Genomic DNA, 27,326 nt, shown 5'->3' on the forward strand with positions numbered 1-27,326 from the left:
ACACACAATCGGCCTGAGAGCATGTCTCTGCGTGACAGAAGTTATTTCTCTATGTTGAAATACACGCGACAGTAAAGGCTGCCAGTGTCAGCAGTGAAGCCGATTTTACCTTATTCTTTCTTTCTTGTTACTGCATTTCTTCACATTGCATAACATCTCTTACAAATTGCAATGAATATTTGTCAGGCCTCAGGGGTCATTACAGCTTCCTATGGCTCCGGAGCTGTTTAATAAAACCAGGTCAACACCACATCGGGACGCTCCGCTGTGACAGACACTCCCTGCTTGGAACAAGCCCATTATTTCTACGGAAAGCACACCTCAAGCCTATCTGAGGAGGAGCACTGCCGTGGGACACACTGACACTATATACGTCTGAACCATAACGCGGGGATGCCACGGGCTTTACGCAGCGTGTACGATTTTCCCGCGCATCCGCAGCCCGCACCCTTTTTGGCCCCGCTCCCTACCGGTAGCGCCGCGCGCGCACCGCCCCGTGGTCGCTCTCGCGAGGCCCTGCGCGGCACGCACCTGCGTCACCCGGGGGCGGGGCGACTATTAAAGCCGCTTGTGCGGTAGCTTCCGGCCCTTCCGGCCCGGCGCGGGGACAAGATGGTGAGTGATGGTGGCGGTGGCGCTGACCGGGCCCGGCCGCGCCATCCCTTGGGCATCGCCGCCATCCCGCCACTGGCGGGTGCCCGGCCCTGCCTCCGCCTTCTCCGGGCCTTCCGGGAGGCGCTGCTGGGCTCATTTCGGGGGTCGGTCGCGGCAGGCGGCGGGGGCGGGAGGCGTTTTGCCTTAGGGACGCTGGCCGGGCCTGCTCGGAGGCGCTGGAGTCTGGGTGACGGGCTGCCAGGAGCCTTGTGGCGGGGTCTGCTGTCCCTGTTGTTCTTAAGAAGGGGATTGCTCGTCTTTAGGGAGCTCCCGGCAGTAACGTGTGCCCGGCCCGGCAGTCCGGTCACTGTGCGTCTGGGGGCCGGGAGCGGTGGCAGAGCGCGGCTTCTTCGTAATGTCCTGCAGTGAGGCCATGGCGGGGGTGGTGTGAGCACGTGGAGGAGTCAGTCTGATAATACAGTTCACCGCCTGTGCTCTGTAAGGTCACGTCTCGTGTTTGATCGTGCCACACAATGCGAAGGCATTTCGTGTGGTGTCAGAGCTCGGTTCTGCTCCGCCCTGCCACAAGATTCATAATCCTAAAAATCCCTTTTGGGGCTGGTAAACTGCATCTGCTTAAAGCAGTTTGTGTCCAGTGTTCTTTAGTATGACACATTTGTTAGCTTTTGGTTGTTCGCCGCAGGTACAACGTTTGTTTTAAATCTGGATAGCAGATTGGATGGGTGGTTCTTTGTTGGGCTGAGTTCTCAGGAACCCAGCCGTGGCTGTCAGGTTGCAAAGGGAGGCTGGTAGAAATACAGCGTATTTTGCTTGCATTTCCACTCCGAGTGACTTAATTCAAAGGTGGATGTTGAAATAGTGTTTTATTGCTACTCGAGACTGAAATGCCTATTTTTATATTTGATTCAGTGAAGCATTATGTGAAGTTATCTGTGCTTCCTCATTGTCTAGGCTTTTAGGAACACTGAAATTCTGGTGGCATGTTGTGGTCAGATGACAGCTTGTGTGGCTCACTGACTAGAGTGGGACTTGGTGGTGTCTTAAAATGAGCTTGAAAGGGGATGCTGAGGAAATCTAGGAGGAGCACAATTGGGGTATAAGGACTGCATTCTTACATTATAATGTCATTCAGAAGCTAAACAGCTGATACTGAGAAAAATTCCTAGAATGCAAAATGCTTTTTATATATATATTCAATATTAATGCTTCAAGGCAAGAAGAGAATTGGCCTTGGGCCCTTGATTGGGTATAAGTGAATCTCTATAGCAAGCCCTAAATGTTTGCTTTCTCTCCAGTCTCACCGCAAGTTCTCAGCTCCGAGGCACGGCTCTCTGGGCTTCCTGCCCCGCAAGCGCAGTAGCAGGCACAGGGGCAAGGTGAAGAGCTTTCCCAAAGATGACCCCAGCAAGCCTGTCCATCTCACTGCCTTCTTGGGGTACAAAGCTGGCATGACCCACATTGTCCGTGAAGTTGACAGACCTGGATCCAGTATGTATTGATGTTCCTCTTTAATAGAGGAGGTGTTTTCTTTATGAATGGTGAAAGGTGACCTCTCTGTTGGTAGCTCTGGATTTTAGTCCTAGCTTGACTTTACTCTGTTTAAAGTCCATGAGCGGGTGAGGTATAAAACACTCAAACCCTTCCCCCTTCAATGTGAGTGATGTTGCAGCAGCCACACCTCATGTCTAGCAGTGTCTGTCTTGTTTCTAAGATGGACAGTGACCTGATGGTTTAGTTTAGCTGTACTGTAAGAGTGTACTTGGGATGACCTTCTCAATGGGCAGACATAAGTAAATTGCTTTTGAAATTTTTTTCCTGATTGTGCAGTTGTGAAAGTGGTTTTATTACTACTATCCATTTTGCCTTTGGTGAGCTTCAAAAGCTGATGCTGGTGTTAATTGTGCCGTATTTCTGCTTTCATCCAGAGGTCAACAAGAAGGAGGTGGTCGAGGCAGTCACTATAGTAGAGACTCCTCCCATGGTCATTGTGGGCATTGTGGGATATGTGCAGACTCCTCGTGGTCTCCGTAGCTTCAAGACCATCTTTGCTGAGCACATCAGTGATGAGTGTAAGCGTCGCTTCTACAAGAACTGGTAAGGAATCAGGGCATTTGCTTATGGCATTAATCTTGTGCCATGGTTTATTTCTTCTACTGGGTTGAAGATTATGTTAGTACATTGTTTTGAAGAGGCTCTTCAGCAGTTAGTATTTGGCCTTGATGAACTGGCCTAATAATGGGATAGGCTGTAGAAATGGCTTTGGGAGGGTGACAGCACAGTGTTAGCACCCTTCTTGGCATGGGAGTGACAGTGCTCGTTCTTGCCTGAGATTTCCTTTCACAGGCTACACATGATGATACTTCGACGGGCGGACATAAGGAAATCGCCTCTGGCGCTTGTTGTTGAGTGTCGAGTCCTGACTGTAGCCCTGTTTTCTCAGGAAAGGGGAAGACAAGTGTTACTTCTGATTACTGTTCCAGGCACTGCTGTTGTGATTCAAAGTATGCACATTTGCCCGAGTGTGGCTCCAGTGTGTCTAGAGCTTACAGCCTGTTTATGAACTTTGCAGGCTGAAAAGACGTCAGAGTAGAGCAATAATGATCTCAAGGGTGTTACAGTAATGACTTTACTGTTGGGCATAGCTTGGGTTTACAAGGGGAGGAGATTATGGTATTCTGCAGCAAATAGCATGAACTTGACAATTGCTTTAAAGATCTGTTTTTTTTCTGTTATTGTTTGACATCTCTCTACAGTCTTTTGTCTTCTGTACTGTGAATGTTAATGTGCTTTGGAATTCATGGCAGCTCCGCTCAGCTCTGGCAACTTTGCCACTGTCTGATGAGCTCCAGGCTCCGCTTGCCAGTGGAAAAGAGTCCTTAGAAGCTGGCAATGAGCCAAAACCAGCTGAGGTGGCAGCTCCTTCCGCTCATCCCCACCTCCCTGGGGATCGATGAAGGGCTTAGCCAACCTTGTCTCTGCTCTGCTCCTGAAGGCACAAGTCCAAGAAGAAGGCCTTCACCAAATACTGCAAGAAATGGCAAGATGAGGAGGGCAAAAAGCAGTTGGAGAAAGATTTCAATAGCATGAAGAAATACTGCCAGGTTATTAGAGTCATGGCTCACACTCAGGTAAGTGTCTGTGGGACTCAGATGTACACTGGAAACAGCCAAGGGAGCAAGCATAAAACTTGATCCATCTCTGTAGGGAGATTGCTGCCCTCCCCTGCACCCTGGTGCTAGCTATTACGCACAATACAAATACTAGTCCTTTTCACCTGTACAAAGTGTGTGCTCACAGGATGCTTGAGGAGTGCCCAAAAGAGACTGAGCCCTGGCAGGAACTTCTTGTCTGTCCTTTGCTGATACCATGTAGGCCTGGGCTCTCTTAATTCCAGGTATAAATAAATAAAAGAAAAAAAAACAGGCTGAAAACTTAATTCTGGGGTTTGTGGTGTCAGCATCCTTGCAGGCTGCATTCTGTAGGGACTGCAGACACTCAGAGGCTTTTGGTGGCTTCTGTTGCTCAGCTAGAGGAGGTGTGATAGTGTCTCCCCAGCCATCAGAGCTCTGCCAGGCTTTCTTGGGAGGTGCAGTTAAGTCTTTGAGTTGGCTGTGAGTGCAGTAAGAAGCCTCGTTACGACACTGCTAATTTTACTAGAATTGTATTTCCATGCCAAATAGCAAAGGTAGTATTGCAGCTGCTGTTAATAGTTGTATCAGTCCCCACGTGCTAAATATAGAAGTAAATGTAAACGTGACCCTACCCAAAGTGTCCTTCAGTGTGGCAGAATGTACAAAGAATTGTAGAATGGTTTGGGTTGGAAAGGACATTTAAAGATCATGTAGTGCCACCCCCCTGCAGTGAGCTGGGACACCTTCCACCAGATGAGCTTGCTCAAAGCCTTGTCCAACCTGGCTTTGAACACGGACAGGGATGGGTCCATCCACAGCTTCTCTGAGCAGCCTGTTCCAGTGTCTCACCACCATCAGTCATAAACAGTTCCTTTTTTATGTCCAATCTAAATCTCTCCTTTTTAAGTTTAAAGCCATTCCCCTCATTATCTCCTGTTCTTTCTGGATGGAGTTTGGCTGGTGGCTGTGAGGATAGAGTTCTGTGTTCCTGTGGAGGGCATATAACTTCCAGATAATGTGACTTGCCATTTCAGCTACAGTAGAGCCTAGAGCCTTTCTACCTGGTGTAGGGCCTTTTACTTCAATATGTTGAAGTTTATCTTGGGAAAGGGTATATTTAGTTAAACAGATTCAGCCAGGGCTAGGAGGATACTGAGCTATTGAAGGTCCTTCTTGGAGGAACAGGAGCTAAATTTCACTCTTCCTGTTTCCTAGATGCGTTTGCTTCCCCTGAGACAGAAGAAGTCTCACCTGATGGAGATCCAGGTGAATGGTGGCACAGTTGCTGAGAAAGTGGATTGGGCCCGGGAGAAGCTGGAACAGCAGGTGCCTGTGTCAACTGTGTTTGGCCAGGATGAGATGATTGATGTCATTGGAGTCACCAAGGGCAAGGGATATAAGGGTAAATGTATAGAAGTTCTGTGTGTGATTGGATACAGTTTTGAGTTTTCAAAAGTGTGTAGACTAAGAGCTGAGGGGGTGAATCCATCCTGCTGTCATGGTTCAATGATGAGACCGTGGAATGAGCGCTGGGCACAGCGCCTGACATCTGTGAGGAGTCATTCCATGCTGCCTTCCTTCTGAGAACACAACCGAGGGACAGCTGGGGAGAGGGTGTGGGCAGTTAAGGGGCAGGGTGCTTCATGGGGAAACTGGGTGAATTCTTGGGATGTGAGTCTGGGCTTCCCTTTTGTGGCCTAGGACAGCAGCATGAAAGATGGCTTAAACTCCAGGTGAACAATTCGATGAATCTCTGTGTGACAGTGCTGCTTTGGTTTCTTCCAGGTGTTACCAGCCGCTGGCACACCAAAAAGTTGCCCCGCAAGACTCACAGGGGTCTGCGCAAAGTGGCCTGCATCGGCGCATGGCACCCTGCTCGTGTGGCTTTCTCGGTGGCCCGGGCTGGTCAGAAGGGCTATCACCATCGGACTGAAATCAATAAGAAGGTTTGTTTCTCTGACCTGCTGGGAAGGAGCGAGAGCTGGCTGGGCTCACTTGCTGCATGACAGTGAATAGAGTTTTGCTTTGGATGTTTAGGTCGTTTGAATGTAATCTCAGGGCAGTAATGTTGAATAACCATCAAATTCTCTCACAGCCACGTGTTTTCAAAGTGCAGTAGACATTCTTCTCCAACCCTATGTAGAACAATTTGCACTTTGGCTGATGACAGGTCCTTTCTCCTATCTTTTAGTAAGTAGAAATTGTTGTCATTTTTAGATCTACAAGATTGGCCAGGGTTACCAAATCAAGGATGGAAAGCTGATCAAAAACAATGCTTCAACTGATTATGACCTGTCTGACAAGAGCATTAACCCTCTGGTGAGTTGTTGAGCTCTGTAGAGAGAGTTTGCTTATGGGCTCCAATCTTAAGAGGCACATGGGCCTGGTGAAAGCTGCAGAATGATTGAATGAGGAGCTTTTGAGATACAGCTTGGCAGTTGTGGGAGGCAGTATTGCTTAGTCATTCTCAGTATGGAGTTGTGTAACTTGCTAATTGCGTTTGATACGTAGCAGTAGTAGAGAGAGATGTTACAAACCTCTGCTGTAGATGGTACTTGTAAATAAGGATTAACTTAGCAGGGAGAGCAGCTTGTGCTCTTGCTTTGTTAGCTGTCTCTTGTTGCTGCTGTAAGGCATTTGCCTTTTTAACCTTGATACAGCTAAATTCCTCTATCAAGGAATTTGACTAGCAAAAGGTAATACTAGGAATGGGATTTTAGTGAATGTGGGAGTGGTTGAGACCCAGAAGTGAAGTGAGAGCATCAAGCTGTAGGCAGATGTGATCGTTGGTCCTGCTTCATACAAAACACTAACTGCTCTCTCCTTGCTCAGGGAGGCTTTGTCCACTATGGTGAGGTGACCAATGACTTCATCATGCTGAAAGGCTGTGTTGTTGGGACCAAGAAGAGAGTCCTAACCCTGCGCAAGGTGAGTACTGTGACCTGCGGTCAGATGGGCTGGTGCAGCTTAAGGTAGCTGTGCTGCCTTTGGTGTCAGGTAATGGTTGCTGCCAAGGGGACTCTATAGCCAGCTAAAAAGAAAAGCCTCATGCATCCAGATGCACCTCATTAGTGACCTCCGCAGTAGTGCAAGATCCTTTCTGAAGTTCATTCAGTCCAGGGCTGTTTGCAGATAAGGGCATGCTTTACAGTTGAGGATTCTTGTGGACCATAAGGATACTGGTGGGCAGACTTGGGCTCACCTTCTCACCAGTCTTCACTCTTGAAAGCCAAAGGTGCCAGCTAGCTTACTGGCAAGTGCACCTTGCGCATCGTAACAGCAAAAGCACAAGGTCAGGGTGACTTAGGAGGGTGTTAGCCATGGAAGTGGTCAGAAGTAGCCAGCATACTGGCAGGCTGAAAGGGTGCTGCTGTGTACTCACTCACCTGGTGTCTCTCGCAGTCCCTGCTTGTGCAGACCAAGCGCCGGGCCCTGGAGAAGATTGACTTGAAGTTCATTGACACAACCTCCAAATTTGGCCATGGCCGCTTCCAGACGGCTGAGGAGAAGAAGGCTTTCATGGTAAGGACATTTCCTGAAGCTGGGCAGCTTTGTACTGTGTATTGCCTTGTCAGGTAATAGCAGTTAGTAGCCTGACTGTTGGGCTGCCACAGGGCCAGGATTCCTGTGAAATAAAGCGTGTCGCTTGATTCGAGAAGGTCCAGCCTCCAACTTGGTTATGACCATGGGCTGGATTGCGGTCTTGTTTCCCCTACAGCAGCAGTTGGTGCCTGAGGGATGTTGCCATGTTTGAGTACAAGTCATCCAGTGATGAGGCGTGGAATAAACACTGAACACTGTCTGACACACGTGGGAAGTCCCTCTGCACTGCATTTCTTCTGAGAGTAGCTCTGGATGGTGCTCACAGTGGGCTCTGGGTTGCGGTCTCATTGTGGCTTGCTGGAGAAGGCAGGTCGGGAGTCCTGGGTGTGAGGCCCTTGCTGGGTCACAGCATGGTTCAGCTGCTTGGGGGCTGCACACGCACTTCCCCACAAGGTGGCACCAGCATTTCTTCTCTGCTCCATGTGGAGTCGTGCACTGTGGCTGTGCTGAGTTCAGCTTTACCCTGAAACGTGTAACGGTGGGGATGAGGCTTGTGATTTCCAGCAGCCTGCAACACTTGACAGGTTTTTTTTGGCTTTAATTTGCTTTGCAGCCAGAGGAGAAGAAATGGTAGGGTTGTGATTGGGGTGTGATGTGCTCTTTGGTGCAGTTTACATAGTTTGTTCTCTTTTTTTTCAGGGACCACTCAAGAAAGACCGCATTGCAAAAGAGGAGACAGCTTAAAGTCTGCAAGGGTCTTGTGGCCTGTGTGCTCTCAGACCAAGAAAATAAACATTTTAAAGAAACTAACTTTGTCTCTTGGTTTATGCATAGCTGCATCAGGTCTGGTACTCTCACTGCAGGCACCCTGTGCAAAGGAGCAAGTAAAGCTCAAATTCCTGAACACCCAAATCAGCAGGGTTCCTTTAACAAGGAAGAAGCTGCCATTACTGGTTTTGGAGAGCAGAGATTGTGGGGCACAGAGCAAGGCTTCTCTGCTTGGTTGAAATAGCGAAGCAGCAGGAGCCCTATATGTTTGCCATTTCAGAGGCATTATTTCTCATGGTAATCCTCTCCTGGGTGACTAAAGAGCTCCTTTGTATCAAACAGGTTTTGAAATAAAGGAAACTCCGTCACACAACTGAAACATCACTAAATCTTAGGTGGGTGGCTGGTGCTGGCTGTTGCTGTGGAAACCCTCCTCTTTCTCTGTGATGGAGGGTATGTAACCTACACACTGTTTGCAAATGCAGCGTGCCTCACATAAGGTGGGTATTCCAGAATCCCTTCCCCTGACACATTCCAGCCTTGCAGCAGCTGGGTATTCCCAAATTAATTTCCCATCCTGGAAGGCTTTGCCTGGTGAGAGGAAACTGGCTGGCCTGGCAGGGGAGGAGGGTGATGACTCTTCACATCCCACCCTCCAAGGAGGAGGGAGAGCTGCCAGTGCTATTGGTGTTCATGCATGGCTCAAAGTACTGGAGAGACACTGGCTGGTGTTCCAGCCCAGTCTGATGGTGAAGGGCAGATGAGACTGTGCCTGTGTGTAGGGACCAGCTCCATGCACAGCACCAGTCCCAACAGAAGCATGGTGTTGGGGCTGAGGCCTTATACCAAGAAAGGCAGCGGCTGCCCCCCAGTGCATGTCTGCCTCCAGCCGCAGCAGTGAGATCACCGGCGCTTTGGGCATGGCCCGACTGAGGGCTCGTGTAAATTTAGATAATGGTGCTGGCATGTCCTTCACTGACCATAACTGGAGACATGGCAACAACTCTGTGGGTCTACACACAAAGTGTGGTGCTGCGCCGAGACAGACTGCTGTTTTGATGCCATTTGCTCAAACTGAAATAGGAAAAGGTGGATGTAGAGGGTATTTCCTGTGGGGACGTGTAAGAGCCCTGTTAAGAGTTAAAAGGTGGTAAGAAGGAGGAAAAACATTTACCTTGTTTCCCTAGAAACCAGACTCGATGACTGCAGAAGCTGGCTGGCTCCCCCTCAGCCTCCTTTAACACATGAACCTGCCGGTTGGTTTCAGCCAAGTGTAACAAGAGAGATCTCACCCGCTGATTTTCTTTCCTTTTATTCCCCCTCGAGTTTCAAAGGTAGCAGAGAGCCTTGAAATTAGTATTCCTGTGCAGCAGGAGAGTGGAATTTCCAACTTATGTCCATCTTGAGGCTGCAGTTCCATGAGCAGCGCTGAAGAGAGAGGTTTTCCTGCCTGTTGGTAAGCCTTAGGTGGTCTTTTCCCTTAGCTGTTTTAAAGCATGTATGTGCTAGTTGGCTAGCAACTCTAAGCTAGCCCTGTCTGCTCCTGCCACCTCAGTCAAACCAGTTGGAATCATCCAAGGGAACTGGGTTTATGAGGATAAACTGGGATGTGTTGGGGATGAGCACCTATGCCAAGCTATGCACAGCCTTCCTGAAAGTCTGTACAAGTGCCTCATTTACCAAACTGTGCCTTGTGGTGGGAGCTCTGTCGGAGGCTGGGAGCTGGTGAGTGTGTTCTGAGGTGGTGATGGCAGTGGAGGGAATTTTCAGTCAGATTAGCACCCAAGTAGAAGGAAGCAGTCCTGAACTGCTGCTGTCCTTGTTTAAGATGCTCAACATGTACCTAGCAGGAGGAGCTGCTTCAGCTTGGAACCCAGTGCCAGACTTGGGTTTGTTTACTCTTGAAGCGATGGTTGCTGACTGATAAAAACACTGGAGGGGGAGAAAACCCCACAAAAGTGGGTTTTACTCCTTTTCCATCCCGGAATCCTGGGGGCAAGAGGACACCCAACGTCGGGAGGTGGCGCTCCTCCCTCTGTAGATGGCTTGTGGGACACTTGTCCCCAGGAGCTTGCTGGTGGGGCTGGCCTGGAGAAAAGCCCTGCTGAACTGAGGCTACCGGGGCTATGTGGTCCCTCTCAGACCCTCCAAGGGCTCCCTGAAGACCAGCAGTGCCAGTGGGCACTTTGCTAGGGAGCTCCTGGATCCAAGTTTAGGAGGTCCCCATCAAGCTGTGTGGGTGGGGGGCAATGCCAGGGGATGCCAAGCTGGCTTTGGCAAAGCCTCCTGCTCCCAACACATCATCCCCCCAGCCTTCCTGCTCCTGCAGTGCGTCCATCCTCTACTTTGGGGACAGTCCCCAGTGCAATAGTCAGCAATTGGTGCCGGTCACACATGAGTACAGCAGCTCCCAAGAGCCCAGAAACTGGTTTTAGTGTGGCTTGTGTTGATTTTTAAACCAACTTCTCTTAATATTGAGCTTTTTCTCCCTGGCGTGGTCATCTCACCCCATGCAGCCCCCTGAGTGCTGCGGTTGGTGCCACTTGAGCGCATCTTCCCTGCTCCAAAATGCTATCCCTGTCCACCCAGGAAAGATCCCACGCCCCACTGATGCTCGGACCAACCCGAGGGCCGCGGGAGGGCATGCACAGCCCTGACCCTGCTGAAGCAGCACTGGGCACCGTGGGAATGTGTCTCATCCCAGCTGGCGCCGGGAGGCTGCGGCTGGGAAATGGGGCCGGGTTTCACCCCCAGCACCCGGTGCTCCCCAGCTGCCAGCAGCACAGGGGCTGGGACCTGGCGTTCCCGGGCTGGGGAGCAGCTTTTGCAGCCTTCCCGGGGCACATCTGGCTCTGGCGCTGCCTCTTCCCTTGCTGGAGATGAAACGAGACGCAGCTGCGAGGATGGAGCAGAGATGTTAGAAGCGTGTAAGGATGCCCGGGGGGGGGTTAAAAAAAAGCGGGTTCAAGTCGGAGGTCTTGGCTCCCACAGTCGGCTTCACAAGTGGCCCAGCTGACACCCCTGCCTCCCCCCCAGCCCCTGCCTTTGATCCCGGTGACAGGCGGGGAGCCTCAAGTATGCTTGATGGGGAAGAGGGGCTGAGGAAGGTGCCCCGGGGGACCCGCAGCAGGGTTCACACGCTGCGCAGCGGCTTTTCGGCGGCTCTGCCGCAGCAGCTCTGCTGCACTCTGCTGAGCGCGGCACGCGTTTGATTTGCAGCCCTCCTCCCGGGCTGAGGACTGCTTTCGTACCTGACAGCTCTCTGGCTCCCCACCAACCCTTAGAAGTCCTCTGCAGAACCCGAGGGGCAAAGGATGTGGTGGGGAGATGGGTCCCCGCAGAGGTCAGGCCCTCCTTCCTTGTGCTCCAGGACTGCGGTCCTGCAGGCACCCTGGGCTAAGGCAAAGCCAAAGCAGAATCTCCTCCATCCCCATGGCCACCGCAGCCTCCCTGCTGTTGGGTGTCAGTGATCCCAGTGCAGCGCTGTTCCCTGGCTGAGCACAGGGCTTACGGGAGCCCACGTGAGTTTTGGGAAGCACGGTGCTGGGGGAGTCATGTGTATCTGTGCTCGGGCACAGTGGGGAACATTATCACTTACTGCTTCCTGACTTCCCCGAAACACAGCTTGGGGCTGCCCTCCCTTCCTGGTGGGGACAGACGCTGTGCCAGGGGCACTCGGGATGCAGCAAAACCCCAAAGCACCCTGATGCCAGGCACCAAATTCAAACCCAAAGATTGAAGTGGGAAAAGGTGTATGCCCGGATCTGACCCGGTGCCCTAAGGGACATGGGGACACCTCTCCAAGGCTGTCCACTGGGCTCAGGTGTCACCTCACACCCAGCAGCCTCATCACAGCGTGTTTCAAATACATACATTTTAACTTCTTTATCGGCACTACCAGTGGTGGGGACTGCATTAAGCCAACAAGGGCCATGCACAAAGCCGTGCATGCTGCCAATGGGACAGTCCCCCCACACACATCACCCTGCAGGGACAAATCCCCCCAGCTTTGTGGCTGGAGCTGTCTGCCGTGCGCTCTGCTCCTGTCCGCTACGGTGCCTGAGGACTGGATGGAAACCAAAGCTCGTTTTCCCCCTTGGGACTCAGCCAGCAAGCGGGTCCCAAGGAGCTGCTGATGGTGGGAGGTATTCATGTTTGTTTGGTTCCAGCGAGGCTGGACGCCCACTCCCGCTTCCCTCCATACAATAAGATCAAACAGCTCCGGGACATTTCCTCGCTCCTTGCAGATGAAATCCCTGCATCTGTCTCCCCGCTCCGCCCTGCCCAGGGCTGCGGCCTCTTCCTTCGCCCAAAGACCTGGAGGGTCATCGCTGCTGCTTCTTCTGCCCCAAAATGGGGGATTTGCTCATTTTTTGCCACCCCCACCTCCATTTTCAGGGCTCATGGGCACGGGATGCAGAAGGACTGGGACAGCAGCACCTTTCCCGCCTTGGCTTCATCCCCTCTTCCACTTCTAAGGGACCTTGGTGAGGACCCACACCACGTCTGATGGCTCCCATGCAGGGCATGCAGGCTGTGCCCACGGATGTCACTGTGGCCAGGGCTGAAAGCAAGAGCACGCAAGCTCCTGATGAGGAGAAGGTGCCCAGCAGGAGCTTATTTCCCTGTCCCACACCTCCATTCTCTTCCTCAGAGCCTGGCCCTTGCAGGCATAAGAGGAGGGTGAGGTGCTAGAGTGTGGTACCCAGCCACCAGCCAGCAAAGGGGGCAGTGGGTGAATACCAGCCCCTCCAAGAGGGGCTTCCCTGTGGGGCAGGAGGACACCCTGTGGATGCTGAGCCTTCATCGGGAGCTGCAGATGACCATATCTGAAGCTATGCTGCGCCGTCCTGTCTGTCTCCTGAGCGGGTTCCTGCTCCCCTCTCCCAGCAGATGCCTTCCCCAGGTGTCCCTGGTGCCGGGGGGCTGCTGATGCAGTGGGGGGAGCCTGGCCAAGGGCAGGGGCTGCGGCTGCTTTTCATTTCCCACCCTCCCCAGCCCTCATGCTCGCTCTTTCAGCAGGTCCCTGTGATCTCAGGGGTAATTACGGGTGTCAGGTTTGGGGCAGCCAAGAGGGAATCTGGGAGGGGGGAGGTAGCAGGAAGCAGCAGCACGATGATGAGGAACCAGGACAGGACACAGTGGAGTGGGTGCTACTGGGATTTCAGCACTGTTTCACCTGGCTCCCGTCCTGCTCCATGTCAGGGTGCCACAGCAGTGCTTCACCCCATGCTGCCTCCCTGTTTCAGGGCCTGCAGCTTCCATATGCAGCATCTATGGAGACCAGGACACTTCAGCTCCATGAATTGTGGCTCCTTGTGTGCAGTCTGGCCCCATCCTTTTCTGCACACTTGCAGCTCCCGCCCAGCACCAGCCAAGGCTGGGAAGGGAGAGCGTGGATACAAGACAGCAGCCCCAAGGCAGTTCCTTTCCCTTGGCAGCACATCTTTCCCCTGTCCATCGCGTGCTGCTTTGCTTCTTGCACCCCGGAGTGAGCTGGGCCTTTAGGGCATCTCCTCCTGCAGTCCACTGGGGTGTCAGCCTGCTCTTGGAGGACCAAAGAGCATACATCCCCCCACCCGAGCCCTCAGCATCCCTTCTTCAACCTGAGCCTCCCTCACAGAGGGAAGCCCTAGGTGAGGGCCCCCCCATGCCTCCTTCCTCCTCCTTGTCCCGGGGCACAGATCTGGGTCTCACTGGGATGGGGGCATGGGACGGGTGCCAGGAGCGCAGCCATCAGAGGAAATGGGGGAGACGGAGGCGAGGCAGGAACCCAGGTGTGAACCCGGACAGGTAGCAGGGCCATGACTCAGCCATCCAGGAGAAAGCGGCTGTGGATGGGAGGGCTCTGGCGGGGAAACCAGACTGCCCTGGGGCTGCTGGGGTACGGGAGCACTGAGCTGCTGATTCTGGCTTCCATGGGGCAAAGCACCTCTTTCTTTTAGAGACCCAAGGGACTCGTACCCCAGAGCTTTTCCACCCCCGTGGCCAGCCTAATGTCAAGAGTCTGATGGGGTCCAATGGGTCCCCCCATCCGATGGGGACCTTGTAGGCAACATTCCCTCTTCCACCCCTCTCTCTGCAAAGAGTTAAATCTCTCTCCAGTTCAGCACTTCTCCCCTCCCTCCTGCCCCCCTCCCGGGATAATGGTTAACCAAGCCCATTGCTAATTAAATATCGATGACCTCAGGCAGGTTTTGTTATCGTCTGGAAACACCTGATGCATGTGTCACCAGCAAGAGCTTTTCTCGTCTCAAGTACACCGGCAACCCTTGAACTCGCATTGGCTTTTCCCTTCCCACCCCGCCACCTCTGCCCGCAGGCACTGAAGCTTCGCTGGCTGAGTGGTTGTGTGGGCTTGTCATGGCTGCTCCTAAGAGCAGGGGACAAACACAGTGGGAAGGAAGGGTGTATTCCTCCTCTCCCTCCCCAAATCGTGGCTATTGCTGCCCTCCATCCACTGCCGATCAGGCTCAGCTTCAGTTTAGCGGACCTTCTTCTCGTGGCCTGAATCCGTGCTTTCCTACCTCGTGTGAGCACGGGGACAGCCTGGCTGGGAATTTGGATCTCCAAAACACCTCCTGGCTTTCCTGGTAGAGCCACACAAGGAGAAGAATCCCAGTCCTCTCTTCCCCTATCCCCCAGGACAGACTTGGGGCAACACCACTGGGCTGGGCAGGGTGAAGCTGAAGCCCTTAAAAGCTGCGATGGAGAAGGGGATAGAGAAATAGGGGGCAAAAAAGAAAGAACAGGGAGGCTGGGAAGGGTTTGGAGATGTTCTGTGAGGGGGCTATGAGTCCACCTTAGGCAAGACGGACTTTTACAGGGGCAGAGCCATACCCTAGATGGGTCTGGGACCAGTGGCTCCCAGAGCAGGGTACATGGAAGTGGAGGGGACTCTTTGGGAATGGCAGCTGGGGTTTCCTGCCAGCTCCACCAGCCTTGTGCACAGCCTGAGTCCTGCCGCTCAAGGAGGGCTCTTGGCCCTGCAAAAGTCCTCGGGGCAGGTTTTCTTTGCAGTGAAGAGCAGAGGCTTTGCTGACATCATTTTCACACTCCACGGTATAAATAGCCAACCCGAAAAACAAAGGAAAACTCCCCACTAAGACCATGTAAGGCAGAGCCACAGTTGCACCACTTATTTATTCGCTCACCGTAGCTATTTCCTGCCTCTGTTGGTCGTAGACCTCCTGTGTTGGCCAAAAGTCAGCTTTTCCTCCCTCGCCAGGAATTTACGGACCAGCAGCCCCGCTGGTGACTGGGGGATTACAACCCCCTGGTCCTGGCAGGACACGCTCATGCCTATGGCTGGCCTCAGTCCCACCAGTTGCTCCAAGGTCCTGGGCATCAGCTGGGCATCTACAGGGTAGCGCAATGGCCATCACCCCTTGGAGCAGCAAGGGCTAAGGCTGGAGGGATCAGTAAGGCTGGAAACTCGCTGGGTGTTGCAGCAGGCAGGACTTCCTTGAGCTCCTCCACCTCTAGGGTATCTCTTGTGTTGCATCACCTCCAAGACACCCACAGCCCCAGTGGGAAGCAGATGCCCTGTTACAGTGGGGCGCATCAGTGCGGTTTGCAGGCTGTAAGCCAGGGGGATGTCACTCGGGTGGGTTTTATTGCCCAGAGTCAGTTTTTCCTGCTCCCAAGCTGCAGGTCCCTGTGCAGGCAGCGCTCGGTTGGGGTGGGTGAGCACCTGCAAGGGGGAGGTGGTGCAGACACCGCTGCGTGCACAGACCCGGCTTGTTCAACAAGCTGGAGCAAGGCTACAGATGCGTCTTCATCGTGCTCCAGCTGCGCTCCCGCTCTGCAGCTCCTTCCCAGCACTTGCTGCTGCCTCCAGACCTGCAGTGGATCAGTCTGTGCATGTGCTTCCCTGCTCGCTCCAGGCACCCGCAGCCAGGCTCACTCAGGACCCTTCTGCTCTTGTCTCAGCTGTGCACAGAGGAAAGCGGGTGATGCTGCCCCCCATGGCTCTACCAGTGTGCAGGGAGTAGTGGCCAGCAGCTGGGGATGGGACCTCCCTCAGGAGATCCAGGCGTGGTTTTGGGCCATGGGTGAGGGTTGTCCAAATTTCAGATCTCCATTTTTGATGCTAAGCAATCCCAGCTCAGGTGTGAGGGGTGGAGGGATGGACACAAAGGTCCAGGGCTACTGCTGCACAGGAGCATGTCTGCAGGCATTATGTCCCTCAGTCCTGCCTGCAAGCCAGAGCTGCCTTCAGCTGTGCTCATAGATGAAGCTGGATCACAACTGGCCTTGGCTGCCCCTGAAAACACTCTGTCCCCTGGTAAATGGAGCTGGGTTGGCAAGAAAGAGTATGGCATGGTCCCTGCTGCTCTGCCAACCAGTGGTGGGGACAGGAGCTGTCATGGGGACGATGTGAGAGCGGCTTTGGCAGGGCACCATGGCCAAGGTGTGGGGATGGAAGGACCTGCTGGCAGACAGCAGGTCACCCAAGATCTCCCCTTTCTGGCTGCTCATTCCCCTGCCTGCAATCCCCCTTCTGTGTACCAGCAGCCCCAGGGAACAGGGAAGAGGGGATGCCAAAGGTTGGCGTGTGCCGGACGGGGCCCTGCTCGGTCTGGCTCCTGGGAGGGTCCCATCCAGCGGACTGTCTCCTTGGTCATTGTTATCAGGGTAATTCTCCAGCAGCTCGAATCCTGTTTTTGTGCTGGTGTTGCCTGGCTCTACGGGAGCGAGGGGGGAGAGAGAAACACAGGAAACGGCAGCGACGGAAGCAGAATCATCTCCTGGAGGGAGCGAAGAGCCGCTGACGCCACTGAGGGGAACAAAGACAGAGATTCAGAAGGGTTTATACACGACTTTGTGCTGGAGACTGCCCAGACGAATCGTCTCAACCCCAGCTTACAGCACACCTACCTCCCGTCCGGCACGTCTCCCCCAACCCAATCCCCTTGCCCTGAGCTCTGGGCTGCAGGGAGACCTTTGTTCGGGGACACACAGAGGCAGCTGTGAGGCAGCACTGATGGTTTTGGCATGGAGAAGCCCTGCAGAGGGTGACCGGGGGGGATGTCCTCAGTCTTGGCCCCAGCTGCTGTGAGAACTTTGGCATGGCGGAGCGAGGGTGGCTGTGGGAACAGAGCAGTGCATGGTGGTGGCGTGGGCACCAGCCCCGTCGCTGTCTCAGAGCTGTCCCCACCACCACCCCGAGATGCCAGGGGGGCTGTCCCCACGCCCCACACACACAACGGGCCCTCTGTCCCACAGGCACAGATGGAAACTGTGAGTGAAAAGGCCAAAGGGCCTGGCCGCCAGCCTTACCCTAGGCCCGGAGGAGCTTGCAAGCCTCTGTCTTGCCGAGGTGTGAACTGCCCCTGTCCACATCCCCATCCGTGGCGCATCCTGGTTCCAAAGGAAGCCCCTGCATGCTTCCTCTCCTGAAGGTGCAGATCAGCAGTGCCACATCCCAAGTGTCAAGGGCTCTGCTGCATGGCTCTGGGGCAGGAAAACCACTCTTCCAGCATGGGGCAAAGCCCTTGGGTCTCCCAGCTCCTGGCCCTGCAGGATGCAAGTGTCCCAGTCAGACTGGTCCAGGAAGTTTGCGAAGCCCTGGCCTCGTGCACAGCAGTGGAAAGCAGTGACATGGATGTAGCCTTCTTGACACACTTGTGCCAAGGAAATTCCCCCACCCAGTCCCTAATTCCAAGAAAAGGATGTGTGCCACAGCTGCTTGCAATGAAGACCCTCCTTTTCAATGTTACAAGGGGCAGCACTCACACCTCAGGCCCGTCTATGACTGAGAAGCAAAATCTTGTTCCAGCCCCAACAGATGTAGGACCCCCTGGTCCATAACTGCATCCCCATGCCACGGTCATTGCCGGCTCCAGAGCCAGGGTAAGGATCTCCCATCAGGAACACCCTGTGAGGATCAGTAATGCTGCAGGGCACCGCTGATGCCTGGGAGAGCAGCAAGGACCATGGACCTACACAGAGTGGCACTCCTGTGGGGAAGCTCACAGCACTCCTGCCCTGCTGCCTGCAGCAAGGGCAGCACAGCCAGGATGCTACTGCTGCCAGGAGTGCTGCTATTCCCAGGGTCTGCCTTCGCGAGCAGTTTTTGTGGCTGGAACATTTGCACCAAAATGTCATTAGTCCTTTATCTGCAACATATCTGGGTCCTTTTGGTACCCACTCAGCCTCCAAAAATAGCCTCAGCAGAGGGAAAGAATACATCCCTAAAATAGCACCGCCACTCGGGCTCACTGGCGCTGGAGCTGACACCTGGTCAAGTGCCCATCGCGGATTTGCAGGGAGATTGCAGGTCTATTCTTCAGTGCTTTCCCAGCCTAAAATAGCAGCTGCAACCTCTCTGCACCGCGAGACCAGCAGGTGCTGTGCAACCCTTGCCCAAGGCTGTGCCCAGGCTGCTGCCTGGCCTCTCCGTGCCACCCCAGGGCACCACCAGCTATTGCCCTGCAGGACCCGTGTGCCCGCAGCAGGGCAGGGAGGAGTGAAGCTGTGGAGCACAGTGAGGGCCAGGTGAGTGACCCTGAGGGATGCGGAGGAGTGGTGTGGCTGGCTGCCTCTCCTGAAAAGGAGAGCTGCTGAGGAGGAGGAAGCCGGGAGGAAGGAAAGCCTTGTTTGTCTGTTCCCAGAGCGGCGCAGGAACTGCTATATGAGGAATTACCTGACCTCACTTACATCTCCAGATGCTTTTCATCAGTTTCACCCCCTTTCTTTGTTCGAGCCTCTCCCCAGCTCCTGCATCTTGCTCTTCCCTGTGCTGCTGCCTCTCCTCTGAGCTACCCCAGCACTGGCAGCTGGTTTCCGCCAGGTTGTAAGTCCTCTTCCGCCTCCTTATGCTCCAGATCCATCCACACCTGCTCCTCCTCCTGAATGGATCGCATTCACCTCTTGTATGTGGATCCAGCAGCCTGGTTCTGCCTGGCAGGCAGGGCATGGCCATAGGACTCTGCCGACCAAGGAAGGCTGGGAAACCTGTGGCAGATGGTATGGGATGTGGGCTTTCAGTTACGGGGAGGACACTGCAGGCTTGTGGGGTGCTCTGTGGGACCCAGCTGGGAAACTGGGGATCAGAAAGAAGGAAATTTGGGCTCAGCATCTATCACTGACACACGCTGGCATTTTGCATCACATTCAGACCCCACATATCTCAGTTTGCTCCCACTCTGCAGCCCCCTGCCTCATGCAGTGTTGCACAGCTGGACTTCGAGTGGGTAAGACCATGACGCAAAGGTTTCATGCTCTTTGTAGACTATTGCTTCCTCTCTTGTCTGGCACTTTAGAAGATCTGTGTAAAGATGTTTATGCAGAATACAAAAGGTTTAAGGATGTGTGTTGGATATCGAGGGATGAAGCCCGGCATGAGATAAATGAGGATCTGGAAGCAGGATCCACCACTGCTGCTCTTCGTATTGAACAGTGTTTCCTGGGGCAAGTGGAGGAGGGGGATGAGGCTGCCAAGGACAGGAGGTCTGGGAATCACAAAGCTAAGATGCTCCCAGGCAGTAGGATACAGACAAGGGCTGGAGCCAGGGATAGAGGCACATTTTGCACACATGTGGCCAGGAGCAGGGCTGAGAAAGGAAATATGAAAGGGCAGGCAGAAAAGGGGGAGACTGCGAATGGCATGGGCTGAATGGAGGTTAGAACAGTGACGGGTTTGGATCAAGGAAGGCTTTTTCAGGAACGATGCTGGGCAGGGAGTAGGTGCAGAGGGTGCCTCCAGGGATAGAAGGCAATAGGAATGGATTGCTGAGGTATGCCAGGGAGAGCTGAAAAGGTAGGGAGTGACAAACCCTCCACACCCTGTGTAAAGCTTTGTTTTCCTCCAGGGAAGCCCTGTTCAACTGGAGACCCTCCAGCTCTTTTCAGCCTCATAGCATCCCATCAACCCATGGTTAAATTAGGGGCTGAGATCCTTCCAGGCTGGGGTGGGAGGAGGAAGAGGGCATATGAGTAAAACAGTAAACATGGCACTCTTGATGAGGCTAATGTCAAGATTGGGAAGGATCTTCCAAAACAGCAGGTTATTTCTAGACTTAGGAAATGAACCAAGTAGCCCACTGGCCCAGAAGGGCCATGGGGAGGACTCATATCTCTCAGTTCAACAACTCATTGAGCAAGCTGAGGTCACCACTCATTGCAGGGGGCAGGAACTCAGGGAAAGGAAAAGGGGACCGGATGCTCGGCCAAAATACCTTAAGAAGTAATGTTAAGGATATCCCCTCTCCTCCAGAGCCAAGATGTGACGGTGCCTTCCCAGGGCTCCATGGAGAGCAGTGGCGAGGGGGTTGCTTGCAGCTGGTGTTCCCACCTTCACTGTTCCTCCTGACCTTCCTCTGACTACAGTGCTTGATTTTCCCTGCCCCTATGTTTCGTTTTGACATGATAACCATTGATTGAAACCTTCCAAGCCCAGGCAAACAGGACACACATGGGTCAAGGCTGAGCAGGAGCAGTGTAGTGGCACAGGGGCGAGACTTTTGACTCAGCAGACGCCATGGGTATAAAGTGATGGGCTTTGGGAGGTTTGGAAGAGCAAACGGGCTGGTGTTGTGGCCAGCCTGAATATCATGCCAGGGCTTTCTCCTCTTTGAGGGACCTTAGAAGCACATTACCCCATCCAATTCTACTGCCCACCTGAGTGGGTGTTTGATACTGCTCAAGCCAGCTGTGAATCCCAGCGGTGCTTTCCCAGGGAGGTGCAGGGGAGCCCTTCCGACATGGAGATCGGAATTCCTGAGGGCCATGTCCATGCTTCTTGGCCCTGTCTTTGTCTAGCAGACAAGTCATGGCTGAAGGACTCAGGTGACATCATGCAGGGAAGGTGGTACAGCCCCGCAGGGTCCCTCCGGTTCCCCTACGGACAAATGTGGCTGTCTAAGCTTTAAAATCCTCGGTACAGTCCTGTGCACTGCTGATGGTTATCCAAAGACTGGGGGATGTAGTCATGAGCGAGGATGTGGCAGAACATGAGGAGAGATGCACAGCTTTGCTGGTTCTTGGGAAAGGAAGCCACCATCTGTTAACAGAAAGAGGAATACCAACGGAAGAGCAATTTAATTAGATAATATATTTAATTAAGACAGGTGACAGGCTGCAAATTTCCCTCTTGGAGAGACCTTTGGAAAGCTCTCAAGCAAGGATGCTCCATACCTTGTCCTTTCAGCCAAGGCCAAGCACCAGAGCAAGAAGAGGAGCTGCAGGTTCCCAGCACCCTCCTTGCTGCTTCCCGGTGCTTGACTCCACTGGCCACCATCCCATCTATGGGGGCCAGATGAGACATGGTCCCCAGCATGGCTGTGGCTCTGCAGGAGCTGGGCACTTCTGGGTGCCCAAGGCCCTTGCTCCCTCTAAGTGCCCTCTCCTCCACATCACTTGGATTCGTAGCCTTTCCCTCTGCCAGGATGAAGCCATGGTATTTGCAGACCAAGATGTGGACTGCAGCCCTCTGTGGCCAGGCGGAACACCTCTGCAGGATGGTCATCAGCGCTCGGGGACTGAGGGAACCAGGAGCCAGACCAAAACACCCTGAATCTAGGACTGGGGGATCCCACAGAAACAGGCTGGGCTATGTGCAAACCTGCTTTCCTTTGCAAGCCAATGTCTGCTGAAGGCCCAGCTTGCTTAGGCCGCACTGAATCCTGGTGGCTGCGTCAGTCTTCCCCTCTCCCCACCCCCTTTTTCCCCTGAAGAAATTTCTAAGAGATTTTTTTTTGTCATTGGCATTGTCTGTTTGATCCCCAGGTCCTAACCAGGCAAAATAACACATGCATCTTGCTGGAGACAGGATAGAGGACTCTTGCAGTTAATCGTTTTCTCCATTGTCTTTCAAATGTGTGCTGAGATGTCCGTAGCTGGGGACCCATTGTGCTGCCTTCCTGCTTGTTTTTCCAACAGTCTCCAGTGAATAAAACCAATTCAGGGCTTGTAATACACTTTCCATGACCTCTAATCTTGCTGTATGATCTATCTCAATTGCCAGGTCACAGACAGTATTCCTTAGCAGCAATCACCTCCATCTCACCTACTCCAAAACCCAGCCCAAGCTTTCCCTGGCTGGCTCCAGCTTCCCTTGTCTGCACCAACATCCCCACTGCCTTCATCCATACCTTCTTCCTCCTCATCCCTTCTTGCTGCTCTCCCAAGAGGTCTGTCTTTGCACCTTCCTCTGAGCTTTTGGTCTCTGGAGGTGTTGGCACCGAGGTGTGCTGTGGCAGGGAGGTGACTGATGTCATTGAAGGCATGCTTGCTGAAGACCATCCTACCTCCTCATCCCACCCCAAGTGGGTCGGGCCGATGCCACACAGCAACTCAGCTACCACCATCAGCAGCACAACAAGTAGCCAAAGCAAGGGCTGGAGGGGATTTCAGGGCGGACAAAGCCTGTGGATTTGCCTTCCCACCCTGGCTATGAGCTCACTCTGCCGCATAGGCTTGATGAGATTCCCAGATGCAGAGGTACACAATGCAGGAGGGAAACCCTTGTGGAGTTATTCCACACAGCTTTTCTGGAAATGTTTGCCCTTCCTACTGCTTTCCTGCCATGATGGAAGCCCTCAGGTGTCCCTTGCTAGGACAGCCACCTGGGCTTTGAGGATGAGTCACCCCCTCTTCCCGTGCTCTCCTCGGCCTTCCCTTTGGCAAGGACTGGCAGCAAACAGCAGGAATGAATCAGAGGCAGGGATGGCTGAAGGACCATCAGGCCATCCCCAAGCATCCTGGCATGCATGCGTCAGCTGCAGCACTACAGGGGCTGCCCATCACTGACCGATGAGGACTGGCGACCGCAGGGGACAGAGAAATCTCCAAGTCATCTCAGTGGAAGCTGTGCTCGAGTCCCTTCCTGAAAGGACTGAATACCAGCTGTGGTCTTTTCCAGCACCAATGGGACATTCCTGGAGCCTCCTCTGACAGAGCAAGGATCCCTCTCCTGCTCAAAGGGTTTGTGCCTAGGCCAAGGATAAAACACCAGCTTCGTGCTTTGGCCTTCTTGCTCCATCATCCAGTCCTTTCTCCTTGTTTTTTCTTTTGTTTTCCTCTTCACACCAACGAGTAGACCCTGGCTTGGGTGTCTGTGCCCACCTTGAAAAGTCAGCAGGTTATTCCTCTTGAACTGCCAACGCAAATGGCCCATCTCCCTGCTGTTGGCAAGGGGGTATAGGCAGGAAGGTGTGAGCTGGGGCACCACCGCAGCCCAAATCTCCAACCAAGCCGTTCGTCAGTCGCATCTGCTGAGGAGGCAACCAGCAAGCCCAGTCATGCTCTGGGATTCCCAAGTGCTGTGCAGCTGAGCCTCTCTTGGGAAAAATGCCAACAGGCTGAGCCTCACTGGGTCAGACCACTTGCAACTCTTCTGTCTTCTTCCCATTCCCCAGAGAGCCCATAACACGCTTCTTCCTCTCTGTGCCACATGGCCAGGGTAGGTCACTGGAAGCATCACAGCCACAATAACACGGGAAAAGGCTTGGCAAGCAAGGTTTTCTGGACTGTGTCATGCAGGGCAGGGGAAAAGGAGATTGGACTGATCATTCAGAGTGGTCGTCTTCTGCTTTAGAAAAAGCAGCGAGAAATCAGCCTCTTCTCCTGGAGGTGGTTCAGGCAGTTACAGAAGGGACATGTGGTTTGGTAGGACTGCTTCTCTGGGCCCTTCTTCACACAGGTCTGATCATTTCAAACCCTCTACATCTGTGGATGCAGGAGATGGACTCAGGGCCTCTGAGAATTAAGAACGTGGCCTTGCTAGGCAGAACCTGCAGACGGCTATCCTGGGGTTCTCCAGCTGGCCAATGTCAGAGGTATCAGTCCTTGCCTGCTCTCTTTAGCCTGTGCACACTGACAGGTTTGGGTACTCTGAGTTGCTCCAGGTACTCTGCAACCTGCCTTTGGTGCATGTCCATGGTCGGTACCGTGAGTGTGAAAACGGCACCATGAGTGTGAAAACGGCCCATCGCCATTAAAGGAAGCCATTAAAGCCCTGCAGTGACCCAGCAGCAGGCTGTGAGAGCTGAATGGGCCAGGATAGGGAGGGCAGCAGTAATTAGAAATATGCTGAAGGGCTCAAAGACTTTGAGAGCCAAGAGGGACCGACCCTCCTGACAGTGTGTGCAGCCCAGGCTGGACGCAGTGTGCTGTTGAGATGCTTCCCACTCACTCCCAGGTAGGTAGTACTGCCGTGAAATGCTACCCAAACATTCTGCCACCTTTATCAGCCTTGGCTTTGCCGCCCATAATCTCACTCCTCTTTTCCGAATTGCTCCTCAGGTTACAGCTCCTGGTGGTAATCGATGGGACAGCATGCAAGGGTACCCGAGGACACGGGTCAGATGGGGGGGAAGCAGAGGAGGCCGTGGCCGGGCTGCTCCAGTGGTCCACCAAATGGAGGTGTATGTCCATGGGCACAGACACAAAGGTGGCTGTGGCCGTCCCTTCTTGTGCTGGCAGCTCGGCATCCCGGTAAGCTGCCTGAGACTTGCGTTATCTCTGATGAAAGGCAAACAGAAAGGGGAAAGTGAGAAGGAATTCCTCATCCGAGAGGGCTCTTATCACCTTTCCGCTTCCCTCGCCCCGGAGAGATATGACAGCTCAATGCTCTGTTGTTTCTCAGGGGGCCTCTCTTCCCCTACCCCCAGGAGCATGTGGGTGCCATGGGGGCTCCTGGCCACAGCGCTCCCTTCCCCACAGCTCAACAGGCACCTCTAAGCACATACTCCCCCCACATCTGCCCCTCTGCCCTCACCTGAGCACCCACCACAGCACCTTTGGGTTTTGCAGCCCTCACCAAACACACCAGAGGTCTCCCAGGGACTCGAGAGCCATTTGCCTTGTATTGGGGCACCACGGTCTTGTGCCAGTCCCAGCACACACTCAGCTGGGTAGTCAGCACAGGCAGTGCATGGTGGCCCCAACCACGTGACGGTGACAGAACTCACCACAACCTTGATCAGTAAATGAGGCCGAGAAATAAAGCTCAGGCTCTTATCAGCCCTGCAGTGAGTCGCAGCACACTTAACACAGTGACCAAAGCCAATTACATCTCCGTCAGAAGCAGGACAGGTCAAGCTCGCTGGCTGAGGACAGCCGGAGGTAGCCACGGGCTGTCAGATGCCCCTATAGCAGCGAGGTCCTTAAGGGAGGCAAGAAAAGCTGAAATAACCTATGACACTGCATATGAGAGAGGCAGAGATGGCGGAGACCCGTGCTCCATTCTTGCGGTAGCAGGAAGAAACTCCTGGTCAAAATGCTCGTGAAATCTGAAGGCTCCTTTCACCCATCCGTGTAAGAAGAGCACTTGGGAAAGATTCTATGCAGCACACCAGCTGCCAGAAATGGTGAAGCTATTGATCATCAGGTTACAGAGCTACGGCATAAAATCATATGAATCCAAAGAGTGAACAGATGGCCAGCCTGAGCGGGGATGAAATTATTTTGTTGCAGAAGTGACAAGCAGCTCAATTCAGCACTAGTGCAGGAACCGGATTGGATTTGGCAAAGAAGACAGGGTGCTTGCAAGGCTTGGTAGGGCCATGTTTACTCAGCTCTTGGATTTTTGCTCATCCTGAGGTTGTCCCACTCGAGTTGGGGACCCACGTGCAACTCAGCCGTGGTTTGATGCAGTCGCCCAAATACTGGTATCCAGTTTCATTTTAGATGCACTAGTGTATCCTGCCTGGCCTCCAGCTGCTGCTCCAGACGGGTCTTGGTCTCCAGTAAGTGCCGTGGCAGATCTGCCAGCCCCCTTCATGCATCTCAGATGCCCTAAGACATCTCAGATGGCTATGGCTCTGAACAACTCCATTTTGGCAAAAGGGTCCCAGGATTCTGGGCATATTGAAGAAAATACTTCCTGGTGCTTAATTTTTGTCCTTTTTCTGATAGCACCTTGGGGATTTTAGCTACACAGACAAACCTCTGAAGGACTGGTCATTAAGCAGCCAAAATAAAAGTGTCTGTTCAGCACAGGGATGGGAAACAAAACCTTTGTGGAGCCGAAGTCAAAGAAAGCGCAAATATTTCTCACATTGGAGGTTGCAAGGACCCTTCTTCTCTGAGTAACAGAGGTCTCTTACAGAAGCCTGTCTCTGAAGGGATGGAGAATTTAGAAATGCCTGCAGCTGCTGTGCTGATCTGGAATTAAACTGACCAGGAATCATAACTGGAGTCTGAAGAAGCAATTGGACAAAGAGAGGAACTCTGACCCTAGTAACAGCCACCACAGCTCCTTGCAGAGACAAGCCTGGTGAAGGCAGAGGGATATTTGGAGCTGAGAACAGTCCATTCTTGGAGCCGTTTCATTTCGGTACCGCTAAAGGAGGATGCTTGGGAAAGTCCCCTTATTTTTTCGTTGAAGAGGAGCCGGTGCCAATGCACAGAAGCCTGGCAGAGCGCAAGGGCAGGTTCAAGCAGGCTCAGGAAGCTGGGCTCCGGAGGCTTTACCAGCTCTGTGCAAGCAGCACTGTGCACCCTCCTCTCCTGGGGTCTCCTGCTGGCCGTGTGCTTTGGTGGACCTCCTTTTGCAGGCAGGGTTTGGAACAGTAGCTTTGCCTTCCCCCCTCTTGGTCCCCTGACTTGCATAGGAAGGACAGGGAGAAGGCTGGGAGGTGAAAGTTAGGGAAGAATGATCCCAAAATGGAGGAGCCTCCTGGAGACCTGCAGACATATCCAGGGGCACAGTGAGGTTCCACAGGGTCTGGGGCAAAACCCAGGTCTGTGATCTTTCCTAAATGAGGATGTCTCATGAAGTAATGAGCCAGGCCTCTCTCAACAGGTACCTGGGGGCAAACTGCTCTCACTTTTCTTTCTCCCCTGCTGCCCTGCCCACCCTCCAGCTCATCCTGGGCTTGTTAAATGAATTAAAATTAAATGCATCTCTAATTTATCTCCATTCCGTTCTCCCTGGAGAATGATTGTCCCAGGGTGATCCCTCCGATAATGAGAACTGCTTTGGAAAATAAAATAATACTTGTCTTAGAAACCCCAAAACCAAATGCCTTGAGACTAACGAGGAGGCTAAAAACCCCAGTGAATGCAAATCTGCAGAGATTAGCAGCTGTTCAAATGCAAGATGATCACCCAATGGCATATGCTTCCAGAGCATTGACTAAAGACCTGAAGAACTATGAATAGATTAGGAAAAAATGCTGGCAATTGCTTCGACTTTCTGAGTGGTTTCATGGATATCTTTGCAGGCAGGATTGGTGGAGGCAGACACCCACCCTGGGATGGTAGAAGCTGTGCTAGAGAAACCGGGGTGGGACTCATGACCCAGACATCTGATCGTGAAAT

At 53.3% G+C, this 27,326-nt stretch overlaps 1 protein-coding gene across 1 annotated transcript; it reads left to right on the forward strand.

The window, feature by feature from the left end:
- The first annotated feature begins 572 nt into the window (after positions 1 to 572).
- RPL3 (ribosomal protein L3) lies at positions 573 to 8,099 on the forward strand. The gene is made up of 10 exons (XM_080625866.1): positions 573 to 615; positions 1,911 to 2,103; positions 2,541 to 2,709; positions 3,608 to 3,743; positions 4,962 to 5,148; positions 5,532 to 5,692; positions 5,964 to 6,065; positions 6,579 to 6,674; positions 7,149 to 7,268; positions 7,989 to 8,099. The coding sequence occupies exons 1-10, from the start codon at positions 613 to 615 to the stop codon at positions 8,031 to 8,033; spliced, it is 1,212 nt and encodes a 403-aa protein (XP_080481992.1). The 5' UTR covers positions 573 to 612; the 3' UTR covers positions 8,034 to 8,099.
- Positions 8,100 to 27,326: the final 19,227 nt, after the last annotated feature.

This window comes from Psittacula echo (genome assembly GCF_963264785.1).
Source record: "Psittacula echo genome assembly, chromosome: 1".
NCBI lineage: Eukaryota > Metazoa > Chordata > Aves > Psittaciformes > Psittacidae > Psittacula > Psittacula echo.